The 22,090-nt window shown below is 37.1% G+C and overlaps 1 protein-coding gene across 6 annotated transcripts in view; it reads right to left on the bottom strand.

Moving 5' to 3' along the window:
- The window catches only part of LOC127426929 (putative sodium-coupled neutral amino acid transporter 10), a 44,671-nt gene extending 25,956 nt beyond the window's left edge, over positions 1 to 18,715 (bottom strand). For 5 of the 6 annotated variants that reach the window (XM_051674111.1, XM_051674110.1, XM_051674109.1 and 2 more), the window contains exons 1-7: positions 18,509 to 18,715; positions 17,525 to 17,760; positions 15,298 to 15,415; positions 15,101 to 15,146; positions 14,887 to 14,980; positions 14,395 to 14,538; positions 9,411 to 9,535 (exon numbers count right to left, since the gene is read on the bottom strand). In XM_051674111.1, the coding sequence (XP_051530071.1) occupies positions 9,411 to 9,535; positions 14,395 to 14,538; positions 14,887 to 14,980; positions 15,101 to 15,146; positions 15,298 to 15,415; positions 17,525 to 17,614 (617 nt within the window). In that variant the 5' untranslated portion in view covers positions 17,615 to 17,760; positions 18,509 to 18,715. Of the gene's footprint in view, positions 1 to 9,410; positions 9,536 to 11,649; positions 11,775 to 14,394; positions 14,539 to 14,886; positions 14,981 to 15,100; positions 15,147 to 15,297; positions 15,416 to 17,524; positions 17,761 to 18,508 lie in introns of all 6 variants that reach the window. The other variant, XM_051674107.1, reaches the window with a different exon arrangement.
- Between the last annotated feature and the right edge of the window lie 3,375 nt (positions 18,716 to 22,090).

Genomic DNA, 22,090 nt, shown 5'->3' on the forward strand with positions numbered 1-22,090 from the left:
TAAGACAAGGGCTGATTTCCCAAAAAGTGTAAACACATACTGTGGCTCCGTGGCACTATCAAAACATTGCTCTGTTTGTTTGAGCATCCCGACCAGCCCAACACAGCATAATTGGCTCAAACAATGGCGTGAGCTTGCCGTGGGATTATCGGTTTGATTATCATTGGAGTGTTCGCAAAATCTGTGAAAACAGTGCTTTTTTTTCCGTTTGGTGATGCTTACACACTTCAGCTTTATGTTCTATCAACATTCTGTGACATGTTGTCATCAGTTACCACAGAAAATAATTTCAACTCGTCCCTCAGTTGCACTTACAATGGAAGTCTATGGGGAATTGCATTATGTAGGGTTTAAAAGCAGAAATGTGCAGTTTTTATGTTTGTTAAAGCTCTTTTATAAATTCTGCCATACAAGTGTTTAATTTGAGCTGTGAAGTTGTCTAAATTGTCCTTATAGCGTTGGGACTACTGTTTTTATCTTTATAAACAGCCCCTTCCTGGTATCCTTGCACATATCATGCAAAATTTTACCAGCTTTAAAACAAATGGTCACCAGCTTACCAACACATGTATAATTCTTGTGGCGAAAATTTAGAAACAAGTGTGAATTTTAGCGTTTACATCGGTGAAATGTCTTGCCCCATAGACTTCCACTGTAAGCGCATTATTGTTAGTTTGTTACAGATGCAATAGTACTGAACTTACATTGAACCCTGATTATTTATCTACAAAATCACAGTACAAATGTGCATGATTGCAACAGATGTACATCTTATGCATGGTTAGATTTATTGTAACACTACGACAATAAAAAAAAAAAGAAAAAAAGACACAAATATAACAATATTCAAAATCACATGAATGCAGATTTATGGGTTATTTCATATTGACCAGTCAAAGTATAATCATTATTTAGCATAATGACATACTGAACTGTGAGTTTGAACACTACAGACAAACATGCAAGAGCGCAAGAGAAGCAGGAATTTAATATAGAAAGGCAATCACTCATTTCAGACATACAATAGAAAAAAATGGAAGGAGGGAGAGGTGAATTGGATGAAACGAGCACTGATAAAGAGTTCAGTATCACGGAAAAACAAAACAAAAAAAAGCTACAAAAAGAGCAGAAAAAAAACTGTCTGTCATCAGGACATCCAATAAAAGCAGACACCAGTAAAACATTAAATGTGGAATTTACAACGGCTATATATTAGCGACAAGTGCTATTCAGACCGTAGCATGTTATAAAATTTCTTGGCAGTATGGGGTTTTTGTTTGGTCTCTCTCACTCTCAGCCCACTCGCAACTCTCGTAGACTCAGTCGGAGCCCATTCCTGCTTTTATTGGGACATACAGTACCACATTCTGGGCATTTCAGCCAAACGCCTGAACTCACACCAAAGGCCATTTTGTCTCATAGCTGGAAGCCTCTCGCAATAAAAACCAGAGCAGAGAGAGAGACATCTATGTAGACTTCTACATTTTATGTTTATTTAGTTTTGCCTTCGTACCTTATTAATTAAAGTGCTTGCAAGGCATCACTGTACTGATATTTAAGCAATATATTAATACTGAGCACTCAGTACAACAGCACTCTTGTTTGTGTGATATTTTTTTAAACAAGTTTTTTTTTTTTAAAAACAAGAAGCTGATAAAGTAAATTTTTATTATAAAAAGGTCTGTTATTTTGTCAAATTTTGCTCTGATAACAATTCCAGAAAATAACTCTCTTGGAACACTGCTTGTCCAATCAGATAAGAGGACTGGAACTTAACTGTTGAATAATCTTTGAACATTCTGGTTGTGGGTTTATTCTAAGCTTTGTTCTGTAGATAATTTCAGTCTTTGGTGTGCAATTATGATTTTTGTAATCTTTATACTTTTAAAGAAATTCAAGATTCAAATATGCGAATGTTCGCCATTCAAAATGTAACCAACAGCGAGGATATCACTGTTATGTTTTTATATTCAATTGTGATTTGTCTTTTTTCTGTGTCTATTATTTACATACTGAATTTTGATTGGTCTTTTCTTTCTTGCATCTATATAACCATAAAGGCTCCTTTACACAGCAAATACATGTTGTGCATGGTCCAATTCTCATACACAACCGAGGGACATGACAACAGCAAACAGCTGTGATGCATTATTTCCTTGTCCCAGTACCAAAGCTTAAAACCTAGACTTACCTAAAATTTTATCACTATCCTTTTCTTGCCTTGCCAGCACTAAATCCTTCAGGAAATGCAAATATAGTTTACAATTTTTGTCCTCTGTTCAAGTTTGATTCTTTGTCCTTGTAAATGCTTTTTGGAAATAGCTTTTGTCATGTCAATTAAGCTCATCTGAATTGAAATGGGATTGAATGGAGAGATAGAGAGAGAAACAGAGGGGGTGGATTGGAGATAGGGAGCTTTGACTGACTGGCACTGACAATCGATAGCTTTTACAGTCATGATATGAACACATGAGAGAATTCAAATATAACTATAGGGCAACGCTGTTTACGCACAGCAAAAGTTTTAGGAGTGACAACCGCATCTTATGTTAAAAAATAATTCCCAAAATTATCATTTAGTTTGTGTATGGAATACAGCATTCATTTCCGGAAATGCAATGGTTGACATAGTGATAACCATAATTTTGCCATCTTGGTGCTATTTTAGTTAAGTTAGCTATTTTTGACAAAAGAAATATTAACAACCAGAGATGTACAATGCCCAGAAATGTTTAATTAACAGCTGCGTTTTGTTTTTCAGTTCAGTTCTGTACACAATATGTGTATTTAATGTAAAGTCACTACCTGAAATTTTCATAGGTGAATTTAGTTGCGGTCATCCTACAAATGACTAAACTCTGTGTGTACAGAACAGAATTAAGCGCTCCAAAGAGGAGTGACAAGTGTATTTAGCAGCACAATATACTTGACCTTGAACAGAGATTTACATACTTCTAATAAGCAAACCCAGCCCTAATGAAATTCCAGTGTGTTTGGTGGGGGAGATCCTCAAGATTGATGCTTTGGTCACATTGCATGTTCTCTACACCTCTACAAAGTGTTGACACACCAATTATTTTGTAATCCTGCTAAACTGATCCCGTCATAACACCTAATGCTGTGAAATTGTGACTTGATGCTGTGCGAGCTGACATGACAATTTCATGACAGGAATAGCACCATTATGGTGTTTACACATTACAGTGGCATTTACACATTTAGCGAGAGTCATATAAGGATGCAAGTTGGCCAGAATGAAACTGCGAGGTTGGCTGGATTTTGGAGCTCTTCAATGAATAGAATCTGTTCTCTTACTGAAAAAGAGGCGCAGGGTCATGTTTTTGGGAAAACCGAACAGAGCTCGACAGAGCTGGAGGATAAAAAAAACTTGCTAACTAATATTAACTCCTACTGCCAGGATGTGTAAAGAATCATAAATGTACTGAAGTAATAAATGTACATGGATGGGTAAATGAGGGCGATGACAGGAACTGTTTGCGGTCATTTCAGAGCTCTTGTGTCCAAGGCTCACACTCTGTCTTACTGTTCTAATGATTGGGAGTAAGTGGCATTATGTGTCAATGTTAGCCAAGAAGCTAGAGCCAAATATCACTCATCACCCCTCAGACAAAAAGGAAGTGTGTGTGTACATACTCAGCTATAGTTTGGGGGACAAATCTGTCCCCAGACGTTAAAATCTGAAGCCAAATCTGACAAAACCTCCCTTTTGGAAACATTTGGGGGCATCCTCAATAGGAAGTTAGTAACATTTACTAAAAACAGTTTTACATAAAAAGAACAGATGTGTATCGTATGCCCTCATTTAGAAAGCAAAGCGTGTAAAGGGGAAGTCACAGTTAGCCTCAAGAGCTGCATTACCTCATCCACACCAGAATCCACCACTGACACCTCCTCCACCCTCACACTCTGTCACACACACGAGTGCCAACATCCCTTAACTCAAACACCCCATTTCTATTCACTTCAAAACACATAAATACCCAGACACACACACACACACACACACACACACACACACACACTGCACCATGTTAAAAGGAGATGAGGGCAGGAACTCGAAGTGGGAGAGTAGATATTAGCAAAAGGGTGAATGATAAGAAACACAAAAAGAGGTATGTATATGCCACTCCTTGTCTACTGATAAACCAGAGAATACCTGTCCAAGATTACCAAGCCCCCCTTTGTGGTTAGTATATTTGAGCTAGCAAATAAAGGAAAGATAAATTAGGTCAAGATGGAGAAAAATAATGTGAAATCTTATCAAAGTGGATAAACATTGGACAAATGTCTTCCAGCAGTATCAAAGGCTCCTGATTATGCTTATAACAATGTTAACTATGATCTCAGTGTTAGAATATGACACTCCTGCAGCCATAAAAACCAATCATATCCAAGTTTCAACAGACAATTCATAAAATCAAAGCCTGTGTCATTGCACAGCAATTGAATTCATTAGGGCAAGATCAAGTTGCAGTGAGCCCTTTAAGGAGAACTATGGTAAGCTGAAAAAACTAATTATTCAATGTTTATGAATTGCATCATTTATGGTCTTATACAAATGCACAAATACTTCAACTCTATCCTGCTTCTGAGATGACCAAAGAAAAATAAAAGCAATCAAGTAAGCCTAGTGGTTTAGTCCAGGGAAAACGCGAGCAACTGGTGTTAAAAAGGGAAAGAAGCCTTTCACTATTTAGATATAGTAGGAGAAGTTCACCCATAAATACAAAATTCTCATTTACTCACCCTCATGTTGTTACAAATCCGTATTACCTTCTCTTCCATAGAACACAATCAAAGCATATAGTGACCAGGGGCTGGTCACGGGCTTAGCTCCAAAAAAGGCAAAAACGCATCATGAAAGTGCTATGAAAGTGCTGATGCACAAAGTTTGAACGTATACACATTGGCAAATGAGAGTTATGACAAAAGAGAAGATTATCAGTGAATAATCTTCATACTGACTAGTTTTATGGTGCTTTTTTATACATTTGGATCTTGATAGCCACTGGTAATTATATGTTTTCACTGTGTGGAAGAAAGCAGCGTGAACATTCTTCAAAATGTCTTGTTTTGTGTTCCACAGAAGAAATATTTAATGTCATACATAGAGGTCGACCGATAGTAGATTTTGCTGATACCACTAACATAGGTGGTGGAAAAGGCAGATAACCAATTAATCAGCTGATAGTTTTTAAAATCTATTTATAGAATGTTAACAAAATGTTCTTAGTGTTTCCTTACTATGGCGGGCACAGATACAGAGGCTACAAGAATGAATAAATTATAGATGTAGTTTATTGTTCAACTAAAACCCCAATAATAACCAGAAGAAATGAAGATGTGAGACTTCAAACAAGCCCAACACAAACAAGGGGCTCTTATTTTTTTAAATGACAGACACTTGGCTCTGTCACAATGCGCTATATTTATGTATTTACCAAAGTAAAGGGATAGGTCACCCAAAAATGAAAATCATCTAATAATTTATCTAATAATTTACTCGCCCTCATGCCATCCCAGATGTGTATGACTTTCTTCAGTGGAACACAAATTATGATTTTTAGATGAATATTTCAGCTCTGTAGGTCCATACAATGCAAGTGAATGGGTGCCAAAATTTGGACGCTCCAAAAAGCACATAAAGTCATCATAAAAGTAATCCATATGACTCCAGTGATTTAATCCATATCTTTAGAAGTGATATGAGAAGTGTGGGTGAGAAACATATTAATATTTAGGTCCTTTCTTTGCTAGAAATATTTCACCCAGCCCAGTAGGGGACGGTATGCATGAAGAATGTGAATCACCAAAAACACAAGAAGAAGAGTGTGAAATTGATCTGTTTTTCCAACCACACTTATCATATCGCTTCTGAAAACGTTGATATAACCACTGGAGTCATATGGATTACTTTTGTGCTGATTTATGTAATTTTTTGATCTTCAAAAGTTTGGCACCCATTCACTTGCATTGTATGAAGCTACAGAGCTGAGAAATTCTTCTAAAAATCTTTGACTTCAGCAGATGAAAAAACATCGTACACATATAGGATGTCATAAGGGTGAGTAAATGAGAGAAATTTCATTTTGGGTGAACTATTCCTTTAAGCTTTTTATAGCCTAAATATATTTACATATTAATACTTTTGCATTTAAATATACATTTCAACAGATTAGTTTTTTTATTTATTATTCACAAGATATGATGTTGGAGACACGATGTATGTGCTGACGGGGCACATTTCCATATAGTCAAATCTTTCTTTGCATGCCTACGCTGGAGTTTATAAGACTTGATTATCTAATCAAAATAACAAAATATGCATTGAAGTGAGGATCAAAATATGAATAAATATTGTCAGTGATGAAAGATTAAGATACAGCAAAACACCACGAACACAAACAAATACATATATATATATATATATATACACCAATCTATATACACAACCTTAAAACCACCTGCCTAATATTATGTAGGTCCTCCTCGTGCCGCCAAAACAGCACCAACCCATATCTCAGAACAGCATTCTGAGATGCTATTCTTCTCACCATAATTGCACAGAACGGCTATCTGAGTTACCGTTGACTTTGTCAGTTCGAACCAGTCTGGCCATTATCTGCTGACCTCTCCGCAGAACTGCCCCTCACTGGATGTTTTTTGTTTTTGCCACCATTCTGAGTAAATTCCAGAGACTGTTGTGTGTGAAAATCCGCAGTTACAGATCAGCAGTTACAGAAATCCTCAAACCAGCCCATCTGGCACCAACAATCATCAATGCGATTATCTAATCTGCCAATCGTGTGGCTGCAGTGCATAAAATCATTCAGATATGGGTCAGGAGCTTCAGTTAATGTTCACATCAACCATCAGAATGGGGAACATTTTTTATCTCAGTGATTTGGAGCGTGGCATGATTGTTGGTGCCAGATGGGCTGGTTTGAGTATATCTTTAACTGCTGATCTCCTGGAATTTTTATTCTGACATGCGGGTTGGTGCTGTTTTGGTGGCACGAGGGGGACCTACACAATATTAGGCAGGAGGTTTTCATGTTGTCATCAGTGTATATATATATATATATATATATATATATATATATAGTTGAAGTCAGAAGTTTACATACACTTAGGTTGAAGTCATTAAAACTCATTTTTTAACCACTCCACAGATATCATATTAGCAAGCTTTAGTTTTTACAAGTAATTTAGGACATCTACTTTGTGTATGACATGAGTAATTTTTCCAACAATTGTTTACAGACAGATTGTTTCACTTTTAACTGAATATATCACAATTCCAGTGGGTCATAAGTTTACATACACAAGTTAACTGTGCCTTTAAGCAGCTTGAAAAATTCCAGAAAATTATGTCAAGCCTAATTTAGCTTCTGATAGGCTAATTGAAGTCAATTGGAGGAGTACCTGTGGATGTATTTTAAGGCCTACCTTCAAACTCAGTTCCTCTTTGCTTGACATCATGGGAAAATCAAAAGAAATCAGCCAAGACCTCAAGAAAAAAATCAAGTCTTGTTCATCCTTTGGAGCAATTTCCAAACACCTGAAGGTACTACGTTCATCTGTACAAACAATAGTACGCAAGTATAAACACCATGGGACCACGCAGACATCATACCGCTCAGGAAGGAGATGCATTCTGTCTCCTAGACATGAACGTAGTTTGGTGCGAAAAGTGCAAATCAATCCCAGAACAGCAGCAAAGAATCTTGTGAAGATGCTGGAGGAAACAGGTAGACAAGTATCTATATCCACAGTAAAACAAGTCCAATATCGACATAACCAGAAAGGCTGCTCAGCAAGGAAGAAGCCACTGCTCCAAAACCGCCATAAAAAGCCAGACTATAGTTTGCAATAGTCTGGCTTTTCTCCAGAAATATCTTACTTTCTGGAGAAATGTCCTCTGGTCTGATGAAACAAAAATTGAACTGTTTGGCCATAATGACCATCGTTATGTTGAAGGAAAAAAGGTGAGGCTTGCAAGCCAAAGAACACCATCCTAACCGTGAAGCATGGGGGTGGCAGCATCATGTTGTGGGGTGCTTTGCTGCAGGAGGGACTGGTGCACTTCACAAAATAGATGAGGAAGGAAAATGATATGGATATGTTGAAGCAACATCTCAAGACATCAGCCAGGAAGATAAAGCTCAGTCGCAAATGGGTCTTCCAAATGGACAATGACCCCAAGCATACCTCCAAATTTGTGGCGAAATGGCTTAAGGACAACAAAGTCAAGGTATTGGAGTGGCCATCACAAAGATCTGACCTCAATCCGATAAAAAATTTGTGAGCAGAACTGAAAAAGCATGTGCGAGCAAGGAAGCCTGCAAACCTATCTCAGTTACACCAGTTCTGTCTGGAGGAATGGGCCAAAATCCCAGCAATTTATTGTGAGAAGCTTGTGGAAGGCTACCCAAAACGTTTGACCCAAGTTAAACAATTTAAAGGCAATGCTACCAAATACTAACAAAGTGTATGTAAACTTCTGATCCACTAGGAATGTGATGAAAGAAATAAAAGCTGAAATAAATAATTGTCTCTAATATTATTCTGACATTTCACATTCTTAAAATAGTGATCCTAACTAACCTAAGACAGGGAATGTTTTCTATGATTAAATGTCAGGAATTGTGAAAAACTGAGTTTAAATGTATTTGGCTAAGGTGTATGTAAACTTCTGAATTCAACTGTGTGTGTGTGTGTGTGTGTGTGTATATATGTATGTATGTATATATATATATATATATATATATATATATATATATATATATATATATATATATATATATACACACACACACACACACACACACACACACACACACACACACACACAGTATCTAAAAAATTAATAAAAAAAATAAAAAACTAAACTATCGACATAGATTTCTGCGGAAAATTCCCCAAAAGCAACTATCGGCACCAATTAATCTATAAAAATTATATCTCTCCATGTTTGGAATGACATAAGTGTGAGTAAATGATGAACAGATTTTTATTTTGGGTGGACTATTCCTTAAAGAAAACAGTTTGCAAAAGGCAAGAAGTTAGGCATTCCACACAGGTTAGTGCCACACACATTTTTTCATTATTCACATACTGTAAATTGGAGAAAATAAGTGGCTTCAAAGAAAAAGTTCAGAGTAAAGTATTCTAACAATCAGGGTCCATTTTCCCAGAGCAAACACACTTGAATGGCACAACTGCTATACCCACATTTTCACAACAGGTGCTTCAGCTTGAAACTGGCTTGTCATCAGTGGCTTTCCTTTTGCACCATGAAAATGGAGCCCTACATTAACAACCTAACTGGCCTAAACAAGTCGACAGAAAGGAGGAAAGAGGCGGTGCAAGGATTGGGGAGTACTTACGACTGACAGGCAAATGCCATGCCACAGATAGGGATACAGCGAAAGACGCCGTCCCACCGAACGTAAATGACCTTGTTCAGCCACTGACCAGTGAGGAGGCCATGTTTGAAGGAGGAGAGCACCATCTGTGGTGGAGGGGAGAGCAGGAGGGTTACAGAACATCCCATAAAGTCGAGATGGGGGGAGAGAGTGAGAGAGATTCGGGCAGCAGGGACGATGCTTTGATAAGACCCTTACGCTGATGATGAAAAGAGCAAGGACACCCTTAAAGGGATAGTTCACCCAAAAATGAAAATTCTATCCTCATATAATCACCCTGTTGTTCCAAAGCCATATTTTTATGATATGACCCATTTTTAGATTAGAACAGCATGAGGGTGAAAGAATTTTCATTTTCGGATGAACTATTCCTTTAACCCATTTAAGGAGAGAGAAAAGGAAATTAACAGCCAGCTAATGGGGGACAAAGTCATTTCTGTGTTTATACAAAGTCATACTGATCAACTTCCAACCACAATTCTCAAAGCCAGTTCATCTCTACTGGATGCCACAAAAAATTCTCACATTACTTGCATGGAGGGTAAAATCTAATCGCTGCACACGTTTGCAAGTCACCCCTTTCCTCTTAAAATCAAGAGAACCAGTCCGCATAATAAACAAAATCACTTCCACTTCAAGCCATATCGGATCTGCTTACCCAGCTATCCACCTTATTTTGCAACGCGGAAGTTAGCAAGCGGCTGCATTTCCGGCAAGTGTGACAGAGTTCCGCTGTCACTGACGGCAATGTAAATAACTAGAAAGATAATAAAACCAGAATTTAGTGATATGGGCTTACAAACTATTACACAAGCACATAATGTACAGCGGAATAATATGCCAATGTCAGATAATTTTCTAACGTCAGCATTTTTAACCTCGTGCGACCCCACTTCTACATGTGTGGACATTGTATTTTGGCTTCTCTATTCGCATTGTATAATTTAAATGAATTAAAACTGGCTGAATACTGTTCACAAGACTCTACACTGTCATTTAAGGGTTAAACTTCTGGCGCACCGCGTCACGTGACACAATAGCATGACGTTGATTTCCATGAAGCGCTCCTACGGGTGCAGTGCCAACGAGAGTGCCTCTGGTAAGAAACCTCTTTAGGATTTTTTATTGAAACCTGTTTGGTTGAAAAGAGTAGCATCTCTAGTTTTGTTTCGTAATTTTTCGCACGTCAGTGCGCAAGTCCACAAATGTGGAAAATGGGACCTTATTCCCTCAAAAGTTGAAAAAAAACATGTTAGTTATTTTGAATAATTTTATGGGTCATATCTATAAAATGCACAAAAAAAAATTCAACACAGTTGGCAGTGATTTGATGATGCTGGCCATTACTTTTAATCAGAATTATTACATACTGTATGTGGACATCAATTTTTAGGAAAACTATTTGCTCTAGAAAACATTTTTTTTAGGTGCTACTAATTACAAATAAAAAAGGGAAATGGAAAATGCACACAGCAGTCACAAGGGGGTCTCAGGATAATAAAAGTGTAAGTAGATCATTCACTTGTTGCTGTGTGTTGTCTTGAAGAGACGATAATAAAATAAGCTACAGAGCGTGACTAGGCAGTTTTTTAATGTCTCCATGTTAACCTCCATTCATATTTATCTGTGAAACCTCCGATGTTGCCTTTATTTATTAATTTATATCAAAAGGCGATCAGCACCTGATCTCATTTTCATTCTGCGCAACAGTGTGTGATGAAACGATGGCAAAAAACAAACAAACAAAAAAAAAAACGCTAAAACTATTTGTGCTACAAACCAATGTGTTAATGAAAATAATAATTAATGATAATAATGTGATGACATGTATTGCCAAACTGCAATATAAAGCAACATAATGTAGTATTGCTAAAATAGCTGGAGGTGGCTTAACAGGTCCACATTCAAGCTGGATAATGATGCCGCTCTAGTCACGCTGAAAAATAAGGTGGATGGGTTTTACTCCTGGGGAGCATATCAGGACAGGCTGGGAATTACCAAAGAGGCAAAACAACTTCCGACTGCACACCAACATACTAACGTCACACACACTCACTTACACACAAACCCTGAACCAGATGGCACCGAAAAACAGAGGTTTGGATTGGATGACGCTGGACAGACGAGGAAGGGGAATTTTGGGTAATGTAGTTGAATCCATGGCGGTGGTACGGTCCAGTCTCCAGGGCGGATTACTTACGGGTGGCAGCAGAAGGTGGTGGCGATAATTGGTAGACACTGTATGACACCCTTGAAGCGCCACAGATGTACGTGCTCCACCCAGGAGCCACTGATTATTCCATAACGCAGAGAAGACAACACTATCTATAGGCCGCAGGCACAGAGCATCAGATGGTCAGTCGGAAGTCAGCATCAGGTTGAGGTTGGGGCAAAGGGAAGACACATCAAGATTAGAGTATTAAAAGGTTTATTTCACCCAAAAATGCTTACTCTCCCATCATACACTCAGGCTCATGTTGTTCCAAACCTGTATGTTTTTCTTCCTTTCTTTTGTGTAATACAAAAGGAGATGTGGGGCAGAATGTTAGGGACCGACTGCCTGAGTCACCATTCACTTTCATTGCATCTTTCTTTTTTCCATACAGTGAAAGTGAATGGTGACTCAGGCTAACATTCTGCCTAACATCTCAGTTTGTGTTCCAAAAGGAGATGAAAGAAAGTCATATGGGTTTGGCACAACGTGAGGGTGAGTAAATGATGACAGAATTTTCATTTTTGGGTGAACTATCCCTTTAAACGCCAGGCTGAGGAAGGGGTTGTGAAACATTCCACCCAATGGAGCTGGATAAAAGGTAAAGAAACTGTTAAGGTAATTACATTGTGATGCAGCAGACTTAACTCATTCATGTCTGCAAGTGATAGCTCACCCAAAAATGAAAATTCTCTCATTATTTATTCACCCTCATGATATCCCAGTTGTGTATGACTTTCTTTCCTCACCAGAACACATTTGAAGAAAAATAGAAAAATATCTTAGCTCAGTAGGTCCTTAAAATGCAAGTGAATGGAGATTGTTCTTTTGAAGCTCAAAAATCACAGACAGTCAGCATAAACGTCATCCATACGACTCCAGCAGTTAAATGAATGTCTTCTAAAGCGACACGATCGCTTTTGGCACGAAAAGATATGTAAGTGCTTTTTAAAACTCTAAATCATGCTTCCGGTTAGCAGTGGTATGCGCATGTGAAGTAATCACACTGGCATTTGGAACACAAAAACGGACGCACATGCATCACAGCCAGAGGAGCAGTGCTGTTCACAAGCGAGGAGTAGGAATACTGTATAGAAGCTTGGTTTGATTTGGCTTAGATCTGTATTTATCTGTATTTATTTTTCTTTACTCACAATGGTGTGTTTGTGTGCTTATCCTGGATGTCTCACCTGAGTAGAGAACGTGAGATTTTGTCTGTATTATAGCAATGTGAATACATCACACAAGAGACCGCATGGACTCCACCCTCTCGTGAAGCTTACCCTCACGTTGGATTATAGTTAAAAAGTATTTAAATATGAATCTTTTCACAACAAAAGTGATCGTGTTGCTTTAGAAGACATCAATTTAACTGCTGGAGTCATATCGATGATGCTTATGCTGACTGCCTGTGATTTTTGGCGCTTCAAAAGAGAAATCTCCATTCACTTGCATTTTAAGGACCTGCTGAGCTAAGACAATGTTCTATTTTTCTTCAAATGTGTTCTGGTGAAGAAAGAAAGTCATATACACCTGGGATATCATGAGGGTGAATAAATAATGAGAGAATTTTCATTTTTGGGTGAACTATCCCTTTAACATTAACATTACATACAGTGGGGTCCAAACGAGACCACTAATGTAAATCCATCTATGTAACATTGCTGTCTAATTTATAACCAGTTTCAGAATTTCTTAGTATTTGGTTTGTCCCCCTTTTGCTTTAAAGCATGCACTCCAGCTGGCAAGGACTCCACAAGTTTGTGCAAAACCTGATGATCCATGTTATCCCAGCATGATCTGAGAATGTTTCAAATAGCATTGTGTGTGCTTAAATGGAAGCAATGAGATCTGACCTTATAATCTGATTTAACATGGTCAGTGGTACAAATATGCACACATTTGATGTGTGCAACCCAAAAATAAGGATTCTTAAATATTTCTTCTTTGTTTCACACAATAACTTTTCCTTTTTTACAAATTCTAAAACGTTTTGTTTATTTCCAACTTTAAATTAAAAAAAAATCAATATGGTATCAGACTACTGAATCCCACTGGACAGAACTTCAGGGGGGAAAAAATACTTTGTAGTTACTGAATCTGATTAATCAAGTCTTCTCCTCAGCATTTAATAGTGCTCCATAATTTTAAGTGTTTTTACAATGTATTGCAGAGTATAGCAGGGCAGGTTGCAATAAAGCCTACACTTTACTTTAAAGCTTCTTCTGTAAGACATCCACTGACATTGTAATGGGACATTGAAATGCTGCTGCTATAGTAATGCTGTGTTCCATTTCCTATTCATCTACCAATCACCACATTACACTTTTCAAAAGAAATATAAAATTGGATACATTTGTTTAAAACAGCTATACATGAATTTCAAACATACTTAATAATTCACTGAAGCATAAGAGTGAAACATAAGAGAGAATTACTTGACCTTAAAGAAGCATAACAAGAATTAAAAAGAGGCCAGTGGTAATCTGAGTCATGTTGAAGTGCACTTCACTTATGCTTTATAAAAAACATTGATGTTTTAATAGATTCAAAGCTCAAAGTTCAAATGACTCAGTTACTTCCTCATGCAAATGCCACTTATAATGTAAACAAAAATCTAACACTACGCTGCTTTTTGCACACTCCGAAATCTCCATGTAAATGTGCTAATGGGGTTGAATTTTAAGATTTGCAGGGTTCGAGTCTGGAACTGTGGAAAGGGGAACGACTCACCGTGAACATGAACAGTGTGTAGAAGATCAGCGCCATGGCTGAGAAGGACTGGATGGATGACATCATGTTTCTCTGCAAGCTGAGGGGCAGCACGATAAACAGTGACACCGCGATCAGTAACACGATACGGAAGCTCCATGTTACCTGAAGGGACAGTAGCAAAAATACTTATCAGCCAATGTGTGGGGAGAAACCAAACGTGTAGACAGATGCAGGTATTCAGAACCATGTGCAGGTCGAATGCTTTACAACCATGTTGACGGCCAGTACATGTGATCTCCTTTACAATAAAGTTATAAAAATCCAAAAAGTGTTATTTTATGGTTACATAGCACAGCACTTTTTATAGATAGCACTCTTTGATGTTATCATCACAGAGGGTTTATGAACAAGACCTGTTCGGGTAATTCATTGATTTGCAATAAATGTGTCGCAACAGGACTAACCAAATGTTAGGACATTATTACCTATAGGAGGGAGGACATTTCTTACCTCCAGCCCAAGCAGCCGGGCAAAGAAGTTGGACCCCAGATCTGCAATGACGACATAGAAAGCAATACATGTCCCCAGCATCAGGCCAATCATGCTGTCGAAAGAAAGAGAAAATGAGATTGATCAGTAGAAAAAATACACTTGAATATTATTTTTACACAAAAACGTAAAAAAAAAAAAAAAAAATAGGTGACTCTCCAAATAAACATCTTACCTCAATTCCACAAGTGCCTTGCCTGGTTTTCCATAAGCATGAAAAGCTGGAAAAATAAATAAATACTGGTCAAACAAGTCTTACTGATATGTTCTTGCAAAAAATGCTGTCATATTGCAAACAAGAAAACCAGCTTCTTGCAAAAAAAGAATTCTGTCAGTTGTGATGGCATATCTATTGCTTTTGGTCACTCTCACCCAGTCCAGCATAAGTCCTGCGTTTGGTGTTACTGGCTGAGTGGACAAGGAACATGCAGGACTGGTGGGTCATCCACGAACAGAAGAACAGCAACAAAGTACCCAACACAATTCCACACTGCAGAGAGAGAATGAAAAAGAAAAATAGCTATACAAAGCAAGAGAGGTGTGTTAAAGAGATAGTTTACCCAAAAATGAAAATTCTCATCATTTACTCACCCTAATGCCACCCCAGATGTGAATTAGGGCTGAAACGATTAGTCGACGTTATCGACAACGTCGACAATAAAAACAATTGTAGACAAAAATTTTCGTTGCCGAATAGTGGTTTGATCTCATTTAACGTAACACGAGATCACATTAAACTCTAATGATGATGCGTGAGAGCAGCACTGCAGCTCGCACCTGACTGAGGAGAGGAAGAAAACACAGCTTGCAGTCCAGATGCACTCTAAACCTTCCAAACAGCTTCAGGTGATGTAGATCACAAAGTATGAGGGAATTGTACAAAAATACAAAACAAAGTAAATACAGAAGCACTCTCATTGTGGAACAAGTGGAGCTGGAGCTGCTGCTCCACATGAAGCAAAACTTGCGTGTCAAGCATCTTTAAAGGAAACACCCCGGCATTACATCTTTAATGCAGTTATATTTAATGTGTTACAGCTTTATTAAAGTTCAATTAATAAGGCAGCAGGTTATGTAAATAAGTACAAACTCCGAAACTGTAATTTCTCTGTGCGGTCAGCGCCTCTTCTATGAGTTGCGTGAAGTGTCCCGATCTAAGGGGGAGAGATTGAAACTGCATCTGGCTGATGAACACTCTGTCACGGGGACGCTCATCTCTCGAGCACGTACGCTTGCTGCAGCTAGATTATAACATGATGGCTCGTGACACAGTGATATGTGTCACTGTGCATTTCTTATCATGAAGCAGAATTGGCAATGTAAGAGAGTTTGTTTTTTTGTGAGTTAAAGATGGACTGAAGTGAATAGAAAGGTGAGAGAGGATAGTCTTCGCACCATTTTACACTGCAACAAAATACGTTTTTGATTTGTTTTTGTTTTGGCTTGTTTTCCAATATAAATATCTAAAACTCTTTAAAAACAATGCACATTTACTTAAGCAGCTATACTGCAGAAGAAAAAATTGTTATCTGAGAATATTGAATATAATATTAAAAATACTAATATTTTAAAATACCTAAAAATCCTTTAAAAAAAAGATGCATTCACCTGAGAAGCAACATATAAGATATTTAGACTTGCTTTTAGAGAATAGCAAGTTGAGTGTCCTTTCTGAGGCCACTCATACACACACACTCAAGGACTGCAACTTGCCATCACCAGGTTTCATCCCCCTTCCTTGGCTTCCTGAGGAGCCTGTCTCTTTGGTGGCAGATGGAAAATCATTAAAGAATAGATAGCACTCGCAGAAGTATAACCAAGTGAAAAATTACACTTATATACAAAATACACTTAAATTTAAGATACATTCTCTTAAAGCAAGTCTAAATATCTTATATGTTGCTTCTCAAGTAAATGTACTTTTAGACAATTTTAAATGAAAAACAAGACAAAAACACTTGATAATAGGATTGTTTGCAGTGATTTTTTTTTTTACTGAATTAAACTTAATAAAAAGTATTTTTCCCTTTAATTCAATGAATGTCATTTAGAGGTATTTTTAAAAGATGATTTGTCCTTTTTATTATTAGTAAGCACATTTAATATAACCTTTTGAACTATGCCTTTAAAGGGAAAGTTAACTTAAATTTACTCACCCTAATGTTGTTCAATAACCCGTATGACTTGTTTTACATGGAACACAAAAAGAAATGTTAGGCAGTATGCTAGCCTGTCACTTTTATCTTTTTTTCATACAGTAAAAGTAAATGGTGACTGAGGTTATCATTGTGCCTAACATCTCCTTTTCTATTCCAATGTGAGTAAATAATGCCAGAATTTTCGTTTTTGGAGAAAAACTCCAACTAAACAACATTTAAAATCCAACTCAAATATTTATACAAACTCTTGTATACCAAAATAAAATAGTGTGGACATACCAAAACATTTTTGATTTGGAGTTAACCAATTATTAACCAGGAAAGTTGTCTGTAAACAACATTGAGTGCATATGGCAGACTTAAACATATGGAATCCTCCTATCAGCACAGAGAACGTGCAAAGCACACTTTCCCACGATTCCTCTGGACCCAGTGTTTACCTGTTTGAAGCAGAAGGGCATCGTCAAAACACTCACACCCACGATGCTGTTTACAACGTTCATGATCAGACCCCAGTTTGACGCAGTCATTTTGCCTTTCTGACAGCACAGATCTCTAATGTCCAGGGGGTGTTTGTGCAGTGCTTGCACACGGGTCTAATGTTTAATTGAGATAAGAGGGTTGATGCAGCTGTCCTTCACCTGGTAGATGTGACGTGACGCTGTGCACTGTGAAGCTGCACAAGAAAACAAAAACATTAGTATCATCACATTGGCGCATAGTATTTTTACAATGTTTTTTTTAATCAATATGAACATTTTAGATAGAAATGTAGATGAATGCATAAGGGATAATTTAGTGTATATTTTATTTCCTGTTACTGGTCATCATTTCTATTAAGTTTTACCACATTTTTAATCAACTTTTTTTTTTTCACCAGTCAATTTTAAATGGTCCTGTGGTGTGACAAATTATTTTTAAAAGTCTAAATTTTCCATGAAGTCTCTCAATTAATAAGGTAATAAAAATGCATGCACAATGATTATAAAATATTTAGTCAAATGTTTCGATCCTGTAAATTGCACACCACAGAACATGTTAAATACCCTAAAATATTTAATGTCAGCAAGACGTGTGAAAAGCTTCAGGAAAATAATAATCAATGCAAACTAAATACACTATTCTTTAAAAAAAATCAAGTAAACATAACATTTCTTAAAAGAAAGGCATCGTACACATGCAAAATGAAAGCAGATCATCTTTAGTGGCATCTTTACATGACATTTTAAAACGGCTTGAACACATTTATCTAATGTTGGTCCATCATCATGTTCAACAAAACCAGTTCCCTTAAATCCGTCCCTTATATATATATATATATATATATATATATATATATATATATATATATATATAAACTGCATAGTTTTCATAACAACTCTGTAATTGCTGCCCTCCAAAAAAGTTTGTGTACATATACATACCACGTCCTCACTTTTCCCAAAAGTCATTCATTTCTAAGTCACCATCGGTTTATTATTGTTTTCAAACGATTATTAATAAACTTGATACTGATGATACTGACGACGTCTGTATAAAGTTACAGGAGATACAACAAATATTTGAAATTTTCTGAAATATGCCAAATTTCCTTGTGCCTCTGAAGCGTAACCAGGAAGTAAGCAAAAGTAATATGTGGCTAGTGTGGCGCTGCCACATACAGTAGTGCAACATGCCGCCTCTAGTGGCCAGGAGAGGAATTACATAATCTCTCCAACTTCACAGTGTGTCACGGTTGGTCAAGTTAATTTACATTTGACAAATATCGGTGAAACTGGACGTTAACCAGTGGGCAGTTAGTTTTGTTTTCAAAGTAACTAACACCTGCAATATATTTTATGTCCGGCAATGCTTTCCTCTGAAACACGGAGTAGAATTTATGCATGTGGAGATCAAATCATTGGCTCTGTCTGTCAGTGGTCCTTACACAGACGAAACATGCTGTTGTTTCGTTTGGACAGAGATTTGAGCAGGAAAGGGAAACAGGAACAAGGGATGTTGATCTGCAACAGGAGACCTGTGGAATCTGGGCAACACAGGCTTCTGTTCTGTTGTGGGTGTGTTTGGGGGAGAGAGAGGTTGACCAGCTTGCCCAAGTCAGGCATGTGCTCTCGTGGGAGGTTTTTTTTTAGCGTGTTGTTTTGGGGGGGCTGGTTTTAGATGGGAGACAGGAAAAGTCTGGCTATTGTGTACCACTGGCTTTCGAACCTAACTGAGTCAGCCTATTGGCCGGAGGGTCTTGTCCACACCTAATCCCTGAAGATTGGAATTAGGCCCAAGCAGGCAGAAGGGGAGACAGTGGGCAGATTTCTGGGCAGATTTGGTGTGGGGGGGGGGGGGGGGGGGGGGATTCTGTAGCCAGGAAGAAATTAGATACAGGCACCCGATTAAACTGCTGACCTCCAGGGGAAACCCCTGGTCAGCACGAGGTCACGGGAACACAAAGCGGAGCGATGAACCGTGAGAGGTCAAGTATGCATGCGGCTGAAAGAGGGCCTTTGTGAGCTCAGGCATGCACAAAATTTTCCATCAGCCACCAAAGTCACAGGCTCCTCAGGAAGCCAAGGAAGGGGGATGAAACCTGGTGATGGCAAGTTGCAGTCCTTGAGTGTGTGTGTGTATGAGTGGCCTCAGAAAGGACACACACAGACTGCCACAGTAATAACATTTAATTACACGTCATCCAGCCTTGTGAATGAGGTTTTTAATGCAAACCCTCCCAACACAAAAAGAGTGACATGTCCAGCTAAACATTGCCTACCTTTGTCCTCCTAAAATCTATTGAAGCCCTCTCCATTAACCATCAGCAGTGCAAAAGACTTCAGATAACGCCCATTATGTTGATAATTGTGAATAAAAGGAACAAAAGATGTCTTTTGTGCGATGAGAATGGTATGCCTCAATCAACCATTCAACCAAAGGTCGGAGCTATTTATAATGGAAGCCTGGTTGAAACTAAGGGTCAGATTCAATAAAAGAAACAAATACCTGGTCCTGTGCCAATAATTTGTCAACACCCGTAGCGGAGTCACTAATCAAAGGTTTACTAAGTATTATAAACAGTTCTGTTAGTGTTTGTTCTCTCCAGTGTCACCTGTTTTTTTTATGATGCACTACATCTAATAATTTGTTTATGGAATGACCATGAGTTTCAAATCTATTGAAACATCTCTAAATATGTTTTCCATTTGTGGTGGTGTGTTTCAAATACAGGAGACTCAGCACAATTGATTAGAAATTAAAAAACTAATCCTATTTAGATGAACAGCCTCTGGACTGTTTGCTGCATGCAGTGGTTCACAACTTTTGATAGGGTCAAGGACAACAACAAAACAAGGCTAAATGCAAATAATAAAATGCACATAAACATATACTGTAATCGGCCATATAGGAATTGCGAAACAAACAGGCTTTTCAACTTTTAAATGGGAGAGGAAATGCTTCCCATAACTTATGTTCAGTGTTGGGGGTAATTTAATATACTATATATATATATATATATATATATATATATATATATATATATATATATATATATATATATATACAGGTCTGAATAATATTTCTTAAAGGTGGCATTAATTTCAACTGTATAAATATGAGTTCACCTGAGTTATTATGAATTTGAGGGAGGCAGCTTTAGATTTTAACTGGTAAGCTAAATGTCATCCCAGTTTTTTCCATGCTCATATAGTATATAACCCTTAGAATGTAGCAGATAATGTTCAGTTTGGACTGTTGAAATCAAATTATACTTTGCTTGGAGACTCAGTCTTTCCTTGTTTAATTCAGATGTAGGGGCTGCACTTGTACACATCTTGCTGGTCTAAATTTCTGATAGACTCAATTAATTGATCCTGTTTCTGTTCACGTATCTTATTAAGAGTTGAGCTGTATGAAATACTTTATCCTCTAATAACAACCTTAAGTGTCTCCCATAATGTGGAAGGTGACACTGACATGAAGACATCTGTCTTGTTATTTAACAAAAAGTTAATTTGCTGCAGATATGTGCAAAATCCTGGATCTGATAATAGAGTTGTGTTTAGACTCCAAGTAGGGCGTTGTCTGTTTCTAGAACTACAAAAAAGATCAAGTAACAAGGGGGCATGGTCTGATTCTACAATTGCTAAATATTCTATATTTTCAACAAGAAGGAAAGGAGCTTTATCTATGTAAAAATAATCAATTCTTGAGTAAGAATGATGAACGTGAGAAAAAGGAGTATAGACTCTACTCTGGGGAAATTGGAATCACCAAGGGTCTCTTCAGAAATTATTTTTCTATGTACATTTGTTTAACTGAGTCATTAACGAGTCATTGCAAAGGAGAAACATGTGGCGCTTAGTGTACAACTTGAGTGTGAGTAAACACAGAGAAATTACAGATGTTATTTTAAATTTGTTGAGCGGAAAAACAAAACATTTCTGTGAAAAGTGTTTTAGAAGGTAACTTAAAGTAATTAATAATGTGGTTACTTTTCCCATGAAGTAATGAGTAGTGTAATCTGATTATAAGTTTAGAGAAGTAAATGTAATTTTTCGTGAATAACTTTTTTGAGTAATTTACCCAACACTGCTTATTTTTTGCCAAATGTCCAATCAAACAGAATAAATTTAAGCACAAATTAATCACACTTGGTAGAAGCTAGCTAAATTAAAGGCAGATACCAACATGGACAAAATTATGCAAGGTAAAAGAAAACTGAACACAGATTAAATAATAATATAAATAACAAATAGATCAAATGTATAAATAAATATTATATATATAATATTATTTATTAAATATATCATATAATATAATATAATATAATATACAGTACAATATAATATAATATAATATAATATAATATAAATGAATACAATTTAAATCTTAGATTGTGTTTATTTTGGTACAATAACTTTCCATTTGATGTCTAAATTCAAATCTGGGACTTAAAGCAAAACCAGTTGAGAACAAATGACATACAATTTTTAAACAAGGCTCATTTGGGAGATGAAGGA

This window comes from Myxocyprinus asiaticus, chromosome 36 (genome assembly GCF_019703515.2).
Source record: "Myxocyprinus asiaticus isolate MX2 ecotype Aquarium Trade chromosome 36, UBuf_Myxa_2, whole genome shotgun sequence".
Taxonomy (NCBI): domain Eukaryota; kingdom Metazoa; phylum Chordata; class Actinopteri; order Cypriniformes; family Catostomidae; genus Myxocyprinus; species Myxocyprinus asiaticus.